Raw genomic sequence first — 14,841 nt, 5'->3', positions numbered from 1 at the left:
AAACTGATTTCAAGAAACTCCGAATTTCGTTGGCCCCCCAGGTCGCCTGACCTTACTGCAACTGACTTTTTCTTGTGGGGTTTATGTAAACAAGAAGTTTATGAAACAAAGCCAATAAATTTGGATGAACTAAAGCAATCCATTCGGGCAACAATTGCGGCTATTCCTGTCGCAACTCTCAAAGCAGCAATGAACAACTTTTTACTAAGATGCCGCACTTGTGTCAACGAGCATGGGGGCATTTAAATTCAATTATTTTTAAAACTAGTTAAGCTACATTTAATAAAATTTAATGACCTTCAACTTGAAAAAAAAAAAATAAATGAATTCCATACACTAAAAAAAAAGTTATTTGAGTTTCTTAATGTAGCAAAATTCATCAGCCACCCTGTACTACTCTTTCGCCCAATGAACACTTCCTGGCCAGGGTCCGAGGCGGCTGGTTACTGATATACACCTGAATTAACACATCGGCAGAGCGAACTCACATCTCCCCTTTAAGGTCGCAGATGGAAAGCCCTAGCGACCTATCCAGGGGCTCCCAGTGCGCCCCGTTGCATACCAGTCATGCTTTTTACATAAACTGTTGCACCTAACATGGTGAACACACCGCCCAATATGGGAACAAACATATGCTGGATTTTGTCTCCTAACTTTCTAGCTAACTCTTACAAAGTCGCTGAAGCGAGGGACATCTGACTAGGGTCCGCGGGTCGTCGTATCCGTCACCTTCTTGTGGGAGATGCCCTTGCGGTGTGTGGTGGTGTGTGCATTGCGAGTGTTATCGGGCCATTCTGTTCTGATGGGAAAACAGATACCGTAACTTTTAGTTATAGCCGATATGGGTCCATTTTGAGGGCAGTTTTCCCCTCGGAGAAGCCTGTTATCCTTAGGGGCGCGTCCTCAAATGTCAAACGGTGGAATGTGGGTGTCTGTACTTGGTGGGTGTCTGTACTTGGAGCAAGCGGCTCGGTTTAAAAATGTGATATGGCACGTACCACTGGATGCCTTAAGAAGCATCCACTAGTGCGTTCCACACGGACGTACTGAAATGTAACAAAGTTACATAAGGTTTTTTTTTTTTTGTATTAAATTTATTGTCAAGGAAATAAAAACAAATTCCCTATGATCCTCAATTTCAAAAACAGCGATTTCGACAGGCACCGCACTCGCCCGATTTGACAGCGCCGGACTTGTTGTGAAAAAAACCTAAAGATGCGCCACTGGAAATGGTGACCATCTTCCCGATATTGGTCATATCAAATAAAATTTTAAACGGTGGATATCGAAGTTGATTCATTTTTGATTAAGTTAATCATACATATAGTAGTTCTCATGTGTCTAGTGTAGTTGGAATACGCTTTTGAAGCATTGACAGAAATCCAATCAGAGATTTACCAATTCCACCGAGGGGTGAACACTATTAGGCAACAATTTTTCCGTATTTAGCATTTTCCACCTCAAAGACATTGCCCTAGTCTCCTATTAAACGTCATATATTTTTTATAACTAGGTAAGAGTATATTTTTAAATACGAAATATTACCCAAATACGACCGTCTTGCATGCATACTGAATAACTTGATTTATTGCGCTCTGATATTTCGATTATTCTAAACTGTTCTTAAATATGGAATACTCCGCTTATTATAAAATTAATGAGGTATGAATTCAGTGAAAACAGCATTTATAATAGGAAAAATACAGTGCAGGCATTTAGCTAAATCACAAGCTAACGAAATAGTTTACTTAATATCACTTACCGAATACAACAAAGGCAACAAAATAAAAAGGCGCATAATATCTATTTTGTTGGCTTTATTGATTATCATTGTCGGCGTATATAGACCAATAAGTTATAGCCAAATAACGATACAAAACTTTATGACAACTCAAAACCTCGTAAAAGCCTCTTACAATACCAAAGACTGCCTTAATAGAGCAGAAGAAACGCGAAACTACAAGTAGATAGAGCAACACACTGACAACACAGGATGAAAAGAGAAGAAGCAAAGCGATAGGAGCATGAAGATGGGGAGGCTGTGCACGATTTAAAATTAGCTGATTTTATTGGTTATGCCGCATAAGAATTCAATAACAAATCTATTCAAAGCAACTTTATGAGCGACCCATAAAAAATTGCCGCCGATAGCGAGGCCGAGAGGAAATTCGGCTTAGGGGTTTGTCTTGGTTGGCTCAGTTACACTGGTTGGTGGAGCTTTCATAGGGCAACTATGTATGTGCTTTTTTCTTAGTGTGTGTGGTATGTATGTAATTTATGCGTGTAATTCAATGCGCAGCTTAACAGTTATGTCACAATGCACTTAAATTTAATGAATTTTCATACAAATGAAAAGATAAAAAAACTAATGAAAATGAAAGACGTAAAAGAGTTGTAAAAATGTAGAAATAAATCACAAAATACATATATTGGGATTTATAAATTATTTTTCTTTAATAATAACAAATAAAAGAGTTTAGAGTTCGCGTTTTTATTAGTATTTTGTATCTTCTTTCTTATTATAATTATTTTTCAGGTGTTTCTGTCATTCCAGTGGGTGTAAATTATAATTTTTGACAACTGGCTGGCAGCTTTATGACAGGCTATTGAACTTTATGCTGCAATGTAATCAGTTGGACCGGACAACTTTGTTTTTATGGCGGGTGGCACATGGTGTTGCCGAGTTGAAAGTCCATTATAGGGTGCTTAAAATGCAACTTTAAATGTAATCAGCAACATCACGTAGCGCGTATGCATATGGCTTAGTGCCTGTATGCTTTTAATTAGTTGCCACCCATGTGGAAGCGAAGAAGTTGCATACAAAATAAAACAAAAAAGGGAAAATGCAGAATCATAAAAATTAACTGCATTAACAAATGTAGTGCTTTCCACATACAATACGTACATATGCATACACAAACACTAATACGCACTTACCATCCCAAAGCGAATGAGCAATTGCAATATCTTCTGCTGCAACTGCTCAACATCTGCGGCTGCTTGGCTGCACCACAGTGGCAATAAGTGTGGCAAATACGCAACTAGCAACCAACAGTTCAACAGTTGCAGCGGCACAAACATGGTGGCTATGGCCATGTTTGTAGGACGTCTCTGCTGTCATTGTAAATAAGTAACTTTGGTATTATCTGCTGAAATATCATTTTAGCGAAATTGCAAATAATTTAGTATATTTTATGATTTTTGCGAAATGGCTGACGCAAAATACCAGTCAGCATACGACTCTGGAGCGCCAGTAGTGTCCCAAGCTGAAGTTGCCGCCACCAAAATTGCCAGTTAAAATAAAATGAAAATCATTCGCTACCGACTTTTTGCATACTAGTATGAAATTACCACCTTCTTTTTTCTTTGCATACTCGCACAATTGTGAATATGTTGACTGTTTGTGTGGCTGGGCAAAGTGTGAGAGTGAATGTGTTTGTGTCACTGTCATGGCGGCTATAGAAAGTCTAAGCGGCCAACGTTCAACAACTTCCTGTTTTTATGGTCATTCCTGATTATTTAATGGTTTGTTAATGAGTTGCGTGGAGGACCATTCGTTCGCCAGTAAATTAGCCCAAAACTAGCTGTGCCGTGAAACGAGGAACAAAAACAAAATGCGAAAAATATAAAAGCAAGTTTGAATTAAAAAAAGAAAAAAATAATGAAAAACTAAATATTTAAGTATCCTTTCTTATCGGTTGAGTGAATATTGCATGAAGCTTGCGATTCGTCAGCCCCAAGACTTTCAGACTGGCTTCTGTTCACAGGCATTCAAAGCTACATGCTAGGCATGGAGTAACAATCTATGAGGAGCATTTATCGATGGCTGGTGTTCTGGTTAATCAGCATCGGATGGAGGTTCCATTGTACGAGTATCATCGGTTTGTACACTGAACGGAGCGCCTGTGGTGGCTATGAATTCTAGTAAAGATGATGAGCAATAGCATTCACAGCGAGAGCGTATAAACGGTTGCGATTGACTGGGCTCAGGCTTCGTGGGCTGGGATAGACTCAGCAATTTCCGTACGCATAGTTGCTCACTCAAACGACAGAGGCTACAAGTAAGGATGTGCCGATATAAGTAAGTAATGAACACTTTCCGACTGAGCTCAAATATATATAGAGAATATATATGAACAGGTATATTTAGAAAAAAAAGCATTACTAATTTGCCACAAGAAAACAGTGCTAAAAACGAAACTTCAAAATTAGTTAAGTTGAGTTACTTGAGTTACGTTAAGTTAATCAAGCTTAATATTTTAGCTCAGTGAGAAAAATATAAAATACAATAGGTTTTTTCTACCTCAGGAAATGTATTGCCGATTTTAGATTCTTCTTCTTCTTGCTTAGCGCGATAACCACTTGCTCGATTTTAGCCTAGTTTAACAAAGCGCGCACTCGTTTCTTTCGCGTGCTAACCGACGCTAGTTGACCACACCAAGTGAAGCCAAGTCTTTCTCCACCTGATCTTTCCAACGCAGAGGAGGCCTCCCTCTTCCCCTGCCACCACCGGCTGGCGCCGCATCGAATACTTTCAGAGCGTTTGTATTCATTCGGACGACATGACCAAGCCAACAAAGCTACAATGGTTCAAACATCTTTCGCATAATCATTCTCTCAAACACTACAAGTGACGCCTCATCGGACATTGTCATCATTCAATCCATCGACGCGATTCGTGGAGTCGAATGTAGCTTTAAAATCAACAAAAAGATGGCGAGTGCTGATTTTTCTTTCAGGGATCTTACCTTTGGCACTTTGACGCTTAGTTTCAAGTGAATGTTGGAAACGCCACGTTTCACCACCTGTTACAATGTTGTAACAGTTAACTTGTGCGGAATGAAACGTACACAGGCCTTTCGTAAGTCCAAATGATCAGTTAAAATGCGATAAATCGAAGTTTTGGAGATATTCAACTCCGACCCCATGAATTCCAACGATGATCTCTGTTCATGTTTGATAAATTTACGAACAATTTCGTTGGTGTTTTCGGTGAGTACTGATTTTGAGCGGGCCGTATGTTCATTGTCATTTATGTCCCCACAACCATCTCTGAAACGTGTAAACCGCTCATGAACTCTGACTCGAGATAGACAATTATCGCCATAAAATGTTTTCATAAATTCAAATGTTTCGGTAAAGGTTTTACCGATTTTGAAACAAAATTTGATAAGACTCTTTATTCGAAACTCAATTTTGGACCGATGACACAAACATATTGACACTTTAGACCCAATAACTGCGATTCCACTGAATCGAATGTCACCAAACTTTTACTGAAAATCAGCTGGAGATTTACGTAGCTTCAAACGCACTAACTCATTAAAAATATGGTGTCATCAAAAACATTTCTATTTCGCCAGTCTTGTTTATTTTGGACTTCACCTTGTATTTACTCAGGGCAAGTAATAGTTTTAGACTACTGTTTAGAACAGAAGTTAATGAGAAAAAATATTCTGTTTATACGTTTAAAATGTTTTAATGAACTACCAACTCAAATAAAAAATTGTGCTAGCATGAACAGAGGCTACTATGTGGAATGTTGCTCATTAGATAGAAACTCGTCCTTTCCATATGCCCTAGCACTGCGATCTCGACCATTAGGATCACGTGCCTATAAAAGAAGTCCAATGAAAATTCGGTTTGGAAACAAGTACTTTCCCAATGATTAGTGCGGCGTTGGAACTCGTTTTTTCAGACCGCCTGTACATATATAAAACGGTGTGTCTGTGTGTGATCTAGTTCATTTCGACAGCATGAATAGCTTGTACTATTGTGTATCAATACATTATTTATATTTTAACTTTAGTATAAAAATTTTAAAATTAATAATTTGCTAATGTGTGTGTGAAATAATATTTATGCAGGAGTATTATTATTATTATTATTAGAAGGCCATTACGCATTGCGACCAGAGCTGATCTATTGTGAAAGGCCTATTTTGTAACCCTAGAGGTTTGGGCTTTTTAAAAATTTTAGCACAATTTTGGGTTTGTTGTTCCATGTTTGCATGGAGATACTACGATACCACCAAGGTGATGAAGTCTCTGTCTGCCCAACGCAGGACATTCACAAAGCACATGTTCTGAGCTTTCTATGTCCATTTCACAAAAGCGGCAGACATTGTTCTCAGATAGACCAATATTATTTAGATGATACCTCAGGCTGCAGTGGCCTGTAAGATATCCTGCTAAAAGACGCAGATCTACTCTGCTTAGTGAGAGAAGCTTGTCAGATATTCCTTAGTTGGGACTTAGGAATAGTTTGGCTTGACGCTGACCGGCACAGTTTACCCAGTGTGCGGCAAGTTTTCTTTCTTCCCATTTCCTAAGGAATTCATTAATGTGGCCTTTTGTGAGTCCACAGGAAGGCTCAGGACCAGTAAGTTGCATATTTGCTCCTTGTTTTGCACGGTCATCAACCATTTCATTTCCCTCATGTCCTTCATGTCCCGGAATCCAGCATAGTGTTACTATGTTGAGGTTCCCTAATTTGTTGAGAAGGTTAAGCAATCATTTACCAATTTAGAGATGATAGTTGTTGATAGTTGTTGATAGAAGGGCTTTTAGAGCCGCTTGGCTACCTGAAAGTATGTAGATGTGAGTACCTCTCATTTTCCTGCTTAGGCATTCTCTCACACATATTTCGATGGCATGTATTTCTGCCTGGAATATTGTTGGGTAGAATCCCATCGGAATCGATTTTTTGAATTTAGGCCCATTGATTCCTGCCCCTGTTCTACCATTTTCCAATTTGGACCCATCAGTAAACCATAGCTGGGAGCCAGGTTTGAAAGTGATAGAGTTAGTTCTCCAGTCTGTTCGTTCATTAATTATAACTTGGAAGTTCCTGAAGAGTATTGGTTTGGGTGATAGTATATCATCCCTATGAAGAATGGGACTATGTAGGAAGTCTTCCAAGATCTTTAAATGTCCTTTCATATCCCCACTTTTAAGTTCAGATATACCTTTTAATCTTAAGGCACTCGAGCGAGCTTCCTTTTCAATTAGAATTGGAAGCGGTGGTATGTTCAGGAGCACACCCAATGCATCCGTGGGGCATGTTTTCATAGCCCCTGTAATACCAACACATATCAGGCGATGCAGTTTGTTTAATTCGTTTGCTGCTTTTCGTTGCTTGACCTTGGGCCACCATGCTAAGGATGCATAAGTGACTATGGGTTTCACAACTGTGGTGAATGTCATTCTAGGGTTTAGGCCCCATGTCTTACCAAAAAGCCTTGTACAGGCAAAGAATGCCCTTGTGGCTTCTGAAGTAACTCTCTCAATATGGGAATTCCACGTAAGCATTTTGTCAAGACTGACGCCAAGATAGTTCGCTTCTGTCGAGAGTTGAAGTGTTGTTCCATTAAGGGTCGGACATTTGAAATTTATGTTCCTTCTCCTAGTAAACGGTACAAGTGTTGTTTTGGATGGGTTAATGGAGAGCCCTTTTTCCGCGAAGCATTTGTTTATTATTGTAAGGTCTTGCTGCATGCGATCCAAAATGGTTTCCTCATGCCAGCCTAATACATAAACTACTAGGTCAACAGCGTAACCCTGAGTGTGAAGTCCTAGGTTATTCAGTTTGTGGAGAAGTTCATCTATGACTAGAGTCCCAAAAAGAAGAGAAAGTACGCCACCTTGAGAGCAACCTCTTGTGGCGTTAATAGATTTGATTGTTCCTACTAGTTCGGTGCTGATCGTCCTAAATTTCAGCATGAATATTACCCATCTAGTGATGAATTCAGGTACTTCCTTTAGATATAGGGCATTACAGATTGCCTCATAGGAAGTGATATCGAAAGCTCCTGATATGTGAATAAATTCACATAGGGCTATCTGTTTGGACTCAATAGCCTTTTCAATAACTGTTACCAGGCTGTGTATTGCAGTCTCAGTGGATTTTCTCTGTTGATAGGCAAATTGAAGTCGATGCAGTGGGAGTTAGCTAGATTGTTTTCCCTAATATACTGATTAACTATCTTTTCCATTGTTTTAAGGAAAAATGAGCTGAGACTAATTGGTCTGTATGATTTAGGCAATTGTTCGGGTTTTTTCCCTACCTTTGGAATAAATACAACCTTAACCTCAGCCCATTTTGTAGGCAAATATCCTTGCAGTAAGCTTGCTTTGTATAGTCTGGTCAAATTAGGGATAATATGGTGTGCATCCTGCTGTAAAAGACAGGGGAATATCCCATCAGGACCAGGAGATTTGTATGGGCTGAATGTTGATATCGCCCATTGAACCCGCTTTTCATGGAATAGCTTGTTTGCTAGTTTTTGCAGGAGTATTAAATTTGTACGATATGTTAGATGTGTATATAATTGTATAGGTCTTAAGGCCATCGTAAAAAAGTAAATAAAATAATATATATATCTCTCTTTCACCTTTCGCATACAATGCAATGTTCAATATGGAAATAATTATAAATTTTCACACAAATATTTTTGGAACGAATTAAATCTTAAACTCTTCGGCGGTTTCCAAGTAACTGTATACATAGAATATAGTTATTTTGGCTAAGCTGAGTTAAGCTCCCGTTTTTCAGAGTAATAATACTTCTATATGTACTATATTGCAATTTTCTAATTCCTATATATTTGTTATCCTACGCTCGAGATCGATTGTATGCGAAAACACGCAGAGTTGTGGACGTTTATTACTCTGAAGTTTTTTTATGGGCATGATCTCTACCTATCAATATGGTCTCGTAAAATATTTTAATTAATTTGTAATTTCATTTTTATTAACTGTGCGCAAGTTTTGTACAACATTAACAGCTTTTGTGTGGAACCTGTTGGCAGCGGTTCCTGTACATACATTTATGAATAGGATAATTTTAACAACAAAATCTGATGCATTTTGCTTTCCTTTTTTACCTTCTAATCAAAGGCGGATACAGGCAGCTGCGATGCACTTCCCTGCTATCACCTTGCACTGTAATTTTTCTTCACTCGTCGGTGAATCAACACGAACGCCAACAAGGTATCGACAGCACCAATCAAAATATCAAACTCACACACACACACACATGGTAATGCAGAAAGTACGCCAATCAACCCAGTAGGATATGCGGGAATACGTAAGTTGTATAAAATTAATTAAAGATGGTAAAGATAATTGATTAAGAGCAACGATTATTAATATTTCTGGTTAATTTGCGCGTAACGCGAAAAATAAGGAAATGCTTTGAAAAATAAAGGCATAAAAATGTAGAAAGAAAATAAAAACGAAATAATGAAATTGCTGCAATCGCGATTGACTGTTAAAGAATTCCATTAAGAGCGAGTTCTATCGATGCGAATACGAAAATGAATTATGAGAAAACTCTAAAATGTATGTAGCATGAAGTTCATCGAAATGCAATTGTTGCAAGGGCGTATCCATGTTTTTTTTTCTTGTTTCAAAAAAGCTAAACATTTTTTGGAAAAATACTTATATTCGTATCGGTAATAAAATCATCAAAATATTTACGTTGGTTTCTGTTCTACCAGGTTAGTAACTCTATAATGATATTATTATTCGATATTCGCTTGGCAGGTTGTCAGGAGTATCGAACAAAATCAAGCAGAGTTGAAAATTCTTTGAGCATTTAAAATGCATCAGTGCATCAGCATAGCCGCCGATATCACTACAAGAACTCTAAAATAGCACATAAAGGCGCCAAAACATATAAACTTTGCCTTAAATTACGGATATATACTCTGTTTTTTTTTTTTTTGGGTCACGTCATTTTCTCAAAGATTTCGATTATAATTAATTAACTAAGTATAATTTCAACCAATTTTGGGCACTGTTTGACCTATTTATGCGAAGTTTTTATACATAAATTTTTTGTATTACACTCGACCAACAAAAATCCGTACGCATAGAACTCTTCCCAGTGAAGCGATCGTTAAGTGTCATTATGCTTTGATAAATCCTTTTGCCGGTTACGTCTATTTCGGGAGACAATTTACTTTCGCAGAATTCGAAATGTGCACCTGAAATTAGCAAACTTGGGCTTTAAATAATTTGCAAAATTACCTGATCCAGAAAATCGGAGCGCATATAGGTAATCTGCGCCCCAAAATTAAACTCACTTGTCTCCGCGTTTTTATGAGTCATTCCAGAACTTGATACACACCGCTTTGGCGGCTGAAAAACCCGTATTTTTCTTCTAGTCAAACTACGATTCTACAAACGCCTGTTGGACCTTTTCCTTCAATTCAAAAGTTATATACCTTTGGAAAAGCCGCGAATTAAAAAAATGTACTCTCAGTTAACACTTTGTAAATAATCGCCAAATTTTTGAAAATGTCTTCATCTTAGAAGAAAATTAGAATCAAGTTTTAAGAAAAGTTTTAAAATGGTTCGTTGAGAGTTCACCTCATTTGGCGCTTACTTAGGTATTTTTTTATTCATCATTACGCCCCGATGTTTTAAGCAAGATAAAAATTTAAGCCTTGTTACTGTTCCGACTATGTAAATAGAGTTGTAAGTAATGTGTAAGCTGTTTTACGTTGCTTAAGAGTTTTAGCGTGGTTTGCGCCATTAGAGCCTAGAAGAAAGCTAATTATTATACTTATTTCACCCCATATAACATTCTCTGAGCTCTGAAATTAATGTGGTGTTTAATAATGCTACGCTTTACGTCTAGGGTCTCAAAAGATGTGACCACATTAGCTAATTGAATTCAAAATTTCAAAATACCTTTACGAGAAATTAAGATTGATGAGATGAAATAAGCACCAAAATCTGATCGTCCTCAAATATTCCAATTTATCTTCATCAAGTCTGTTCTTTATTATATGCTATGCGGCACTGTAATTTAAATCCTAGATCAGTTAAAGCTACTATAGATAGGAGTAAGTAGGATAATATAAGATAACTTTAACCTTTTGCACTCTATGTCGTTTCCGAGCGGACTAACCAGCAACTCTTACCTCTAACTAAAAATGATTACACTCATAAAGTGATACATACAACTTTTATACTTTAATACTTTTATACTTTGGGTATTTGGCTGATTTCCTCCTCCTATTTGTGGGGTGCGTCTTGATGTTGTTCCACAAAATGGAGGGCCTACAGTATTAAGCCGACTCCGAACGGCAGATATTTTTATTTTTATTTTTATGAGGAGCTTTTTCATGGCAGAAATACACTTGGAGGTTTGCCATTGCCTGCCAAGGGGCGACCGCTATTAGAAAAATTGTTTTCTTAATTTTGGTGTTTTCACCGAGATTCGAACCTACGTTCTCTCTGTGAATATCGAATGGTAGTTACGCACCAACCCATTCGGCTACAGCGGCCGCCGTCATTGTAATTTTTCATTGTATGATAACAACTGCTTAGATGCATGTCCATCGAATTTCCGCACCAAACAAAGTTGTGAGCGAGAGTCACCTCTCGAGGTGCGGCATTAAATCATGTGGTGGTGGGGCGAGACTCACCTCTCTAGCGCAAAAGGGTTAATTCTGTATAATGAGTGTGGTTGTGATTAAATTGATACTATTTCTCCGTCACGATCAGTTTTGTTTTTAGTCCTAATCTTGTACATTCCCATTTGCTTGTTTGTTTGTTCCTATAAGTACCTATATAGACTTGGCCATGACAGCTCAACAAATTGCCCGATTTGCTTGGAGAGGGTAGAACATGTTAATCACGTCTTGTTCCAATGCCCACGCTTTGCTCCCAAAACCTTCAAAATTTTAAACGGACAAAATATCGTGGATTAGCTGCTGAAATCAGCTATTAACTGGAAGAGAATCTGCGTGCATGTAACACGCATTAATAACGAGCTTAGACGCGGAGTTTCGTAGGCGTCAACAATAACTTAGAGTCTTTGAGCTAACCATCCCCTTGAGGTAATACCTTTTTGGCAGTTCAGCGGGACGAGTGGTAGATAGTGGAGAGTTGCTTAGTACGTCGGTGTGGTTGTAAGACTACAAGTTGTGCATACTGCTATGCCAGTATAGCAGTACGCATGAGAGTTTCCTCTCCACGGGCGTCATCCCAAAAACAGCAAATATTCCCGCTATATGTGGGGAGCGTTCTATGCGCAGTAATGCATTCTGCCCAGCCAATTTTCAAAAAGCCTGTTGACAGTTTCTTACTCCATCTCACTATGGTTCCAATTACTTCTATATTTCGGATTTCCAAATAACATTGAACATTCAGAGCATCGCACAAAAAAAAAATATTCAGACCGCAACTTGTAAAACTTCTAAAGTTAGGCGACTAATTTGCTTCCACGCAAGTATGACACTGACTAACAGTTGATATTTCGGGTACCAAACTGCTGTTAATTCCAAATAAAATTAGGCCTAAGTGCACTTTAGAACCCCTAGTCCATCCTTCCGTCGAAATCCTGGCTACGCCTTTGCGATGGACACATTGCTATGCGTTGAGCCAACCAACCGGCTGGTTACGAATGCGTAAGCGCGCAGCTAAATACGCCGAAAGTGTTGAAAAACATGCGCCTGGAGTTTCGTTTGCGGCTGCCACGCAAATACTTGTATACACTGCCTTACTTTGGTAATTTTGCTGATATGGTTTTTCGTATTTATTTGTTTGCTTTTTGTTGGCAACATCACTGTACAAAATATGATAAAAAGTTTTACATCGATAACCTGCCACTTAAAGGTCTGCTGCTTGCCCTGAAGTGTTGTTGCGCTATGCCACACTTGTCTTGCACCGCCAATGTGCGTACGTACATATGTATCTATGTGCATATCGACACGCTGCTGCGCATGTTTTTAGTCTTACAACGGCCAACATTTAATGAAAAGGACAGGCAAGACATTTATAATAATCTACCGTGTATCGCAGCCATGTTGCAACGCCCTCATATACTCGTATTGTAAAGGGAGTGCAAGCGGAAACGAGGAAAAGGGCGAGAAACGAAGTGGAGTAGTAAAGAATAATATGTACCTATACTGAAATCGTATTCTTTCGAAAGCATGCTTCAGTCAATGGGGGTATGCGGGCAAGCAACTTAACGTTGCGGATGGAACAGTTCAAATGTGGCAGACATGAATATGCATGCAAATAATGAAAGAAACAAATTTTGATTTCGATGCCTACCATTACTCGTAAAACGGTTAAAATTTGGTTTATTCATAATAAATAGAGCGAAATTTTCCATTCTATTTCCAAACTGATGAGTTTGTTAGGGCCAATACGTATGCATGAAATATCTTGGAACTGTCAAGGCGACGTCAATGCTCCATTTCTGCATCTCGAACTATCTTCTTCAACACCACAGTAAAGAAACCACCCGACAAAGTTCTAGGCCCAAATTTTATTGGGTGTAAAATAGTTCGGGGAGGTGTTTTTCTAAGTTTGACGACTTGATGGTATTAATTCCCGCCATTCTTAGTAGTAGCATATGCTTTGTGATAAACTAGTTAGAGTGCCCTCGTAATGGATTCTTCGTGCATAAAGTTTATTTTGATTCGTTTATCTACCTGCGTGCTTGCTTGGAGAAATGGGTTTGAAGCGCGGCCTGCAAATGCTTGGGAAATACCTGTACATATTATATTGCTAAGTCTGTTTGGCCAGAGACGGATCGGTGACAAAGGAGCGACCTTCTAAAACTAAGCTGTCGCCAAATGTAGAGTTCTCTTACCGAAGGCTGTGATTATTTTATTTCGGGATAACGGCACATACCTTCTGCTCAAATATGAACGAGACGTTATCAATAAAACGGTCCGCGGATGACATGTGGCAAAAATAAATTTTTTGTTTTTTGGTAGGACTGTTATAAGCTTACATGGCAAATTTCAGCGTGATATGTCACATAGTTTGTTTTCTGTGCTACTGTAAACGAGTCAAGTTCGAGTGTGTTCTTCGAATTTAACGATGGAAATTCAAGTTGAACAAAGAATTTGTTTGAAATTTTGTTATTCCAACTAAATTTCGGCTTCAGACGCCTTAAAAATGTTGCAGACAACCTATGGGGACTCTGCTCTATCGCGTGCACGTGTTTTCCAGTGGTACAAATCGTTCAAAGAGGGCCGTACATCAACCGAAAAAACCACGCCAAAGTCGCTCAAAAATTAAGGCTATGCTGACTGTTTTTTTCGATTACGAAGGTGTGGTGCACTCGGAGTTCCTTTCGCAAGGCCGATCGGTTAACGCTGAATATTATTTAGACGTTTTAAAGCGTTTGCGCGAGAACATTCGTCTTAAAAGGAAGGAATTGTGGGATAACAAGTCATGGTTCTTGCATCACGATAATGCACCAGCTCACACATCACGTCTAGTTCGCGATTATTTGAACAAAAATAATGTTAATATCGTTCCGCAAGCACCGTATTCGCCTGATATGGCTCCATGTGACTTTTTCCTGTTTCCCAAGCTCAAGTTGCCGCTCCGTGGAAAACATTTTGAGACAATCGAAGTCATAGAAGAGAATTCGAAGAACACACTCGAGCTTGACTTGTTTACAGTAGCACAGAAAACAAACTATGTGACATATCACGCTGAAATTTGCCATGTAAGCTTATAACAGTCCTACCAAAAAACAAAAAATTAATTTTTGCCATATGTCATCCGCGGACCGTTTTATTGATAACGTCTCGTTCATATTTGAGCAGAAGGTATGTAGATAAATCATTTTTATATTTCCGACATTCTTGTGGTATCTATCTGAACGGTGGTGTATTCACTTTAGATCAAGACGTTAGGTAAAATTTATTAATTGGGGACAGACTTTTGTTCGTTGATCAGGTTAAATTCGGTTGGGGCGTCTGGCGTCTTACACTTAGTATGGAGGTTCATTTAGGCTGTTTAGTCCATTGTGTTGCATTAAACGGAAAGCTCCTGGTTTTCTTATCCCATTTAAAAGTTTAAT

At 38.5% G+C, this 14,841-nt stretch overlaps 1 protein-coding gene across 1 annotated transcript in view; it reads right to left on the bottom strand.

Moving 5' to 3' along the window:
* The window catches only part of LOC128864735 (protein dachsous), a 210,426-nt gene extending 207,330 nt beyond the window's left edge, over positions 1-3,096 (bottom strand). The window contains exon 1 of the mRNA XM_054104488.1: positions 2,938-3,096. Coding sequence (XP_053960463.1) covers positions 2,938-3,096 — 159 coding nt within the window. The remainder of the gene's footprint in view (positions 1-2,937) is intronic.
* Between the last annotated feature and the right edge of the window lie 11,745 nt (positions 3,097-14,841).

Source organism: Anastrepha ludens, chromosome 5 (genome assembly GCF_028408465.1).
Source record: "Anastrepha ludens isolate Willacy chromosome 5, idAnaLude1.1, whole genome shotgun sequence".
NCBI lineage: Eukaryota > Metazoa > Arthropoda > Insecta > Diptera > Tephritidae > Anastrepha > Anastrepha ludens.
The sequence above is the reverse complement of the archived record's forward strand: the minus strand, read 5'-3'. Positions and strand labels throughout refer to the sequence as shown.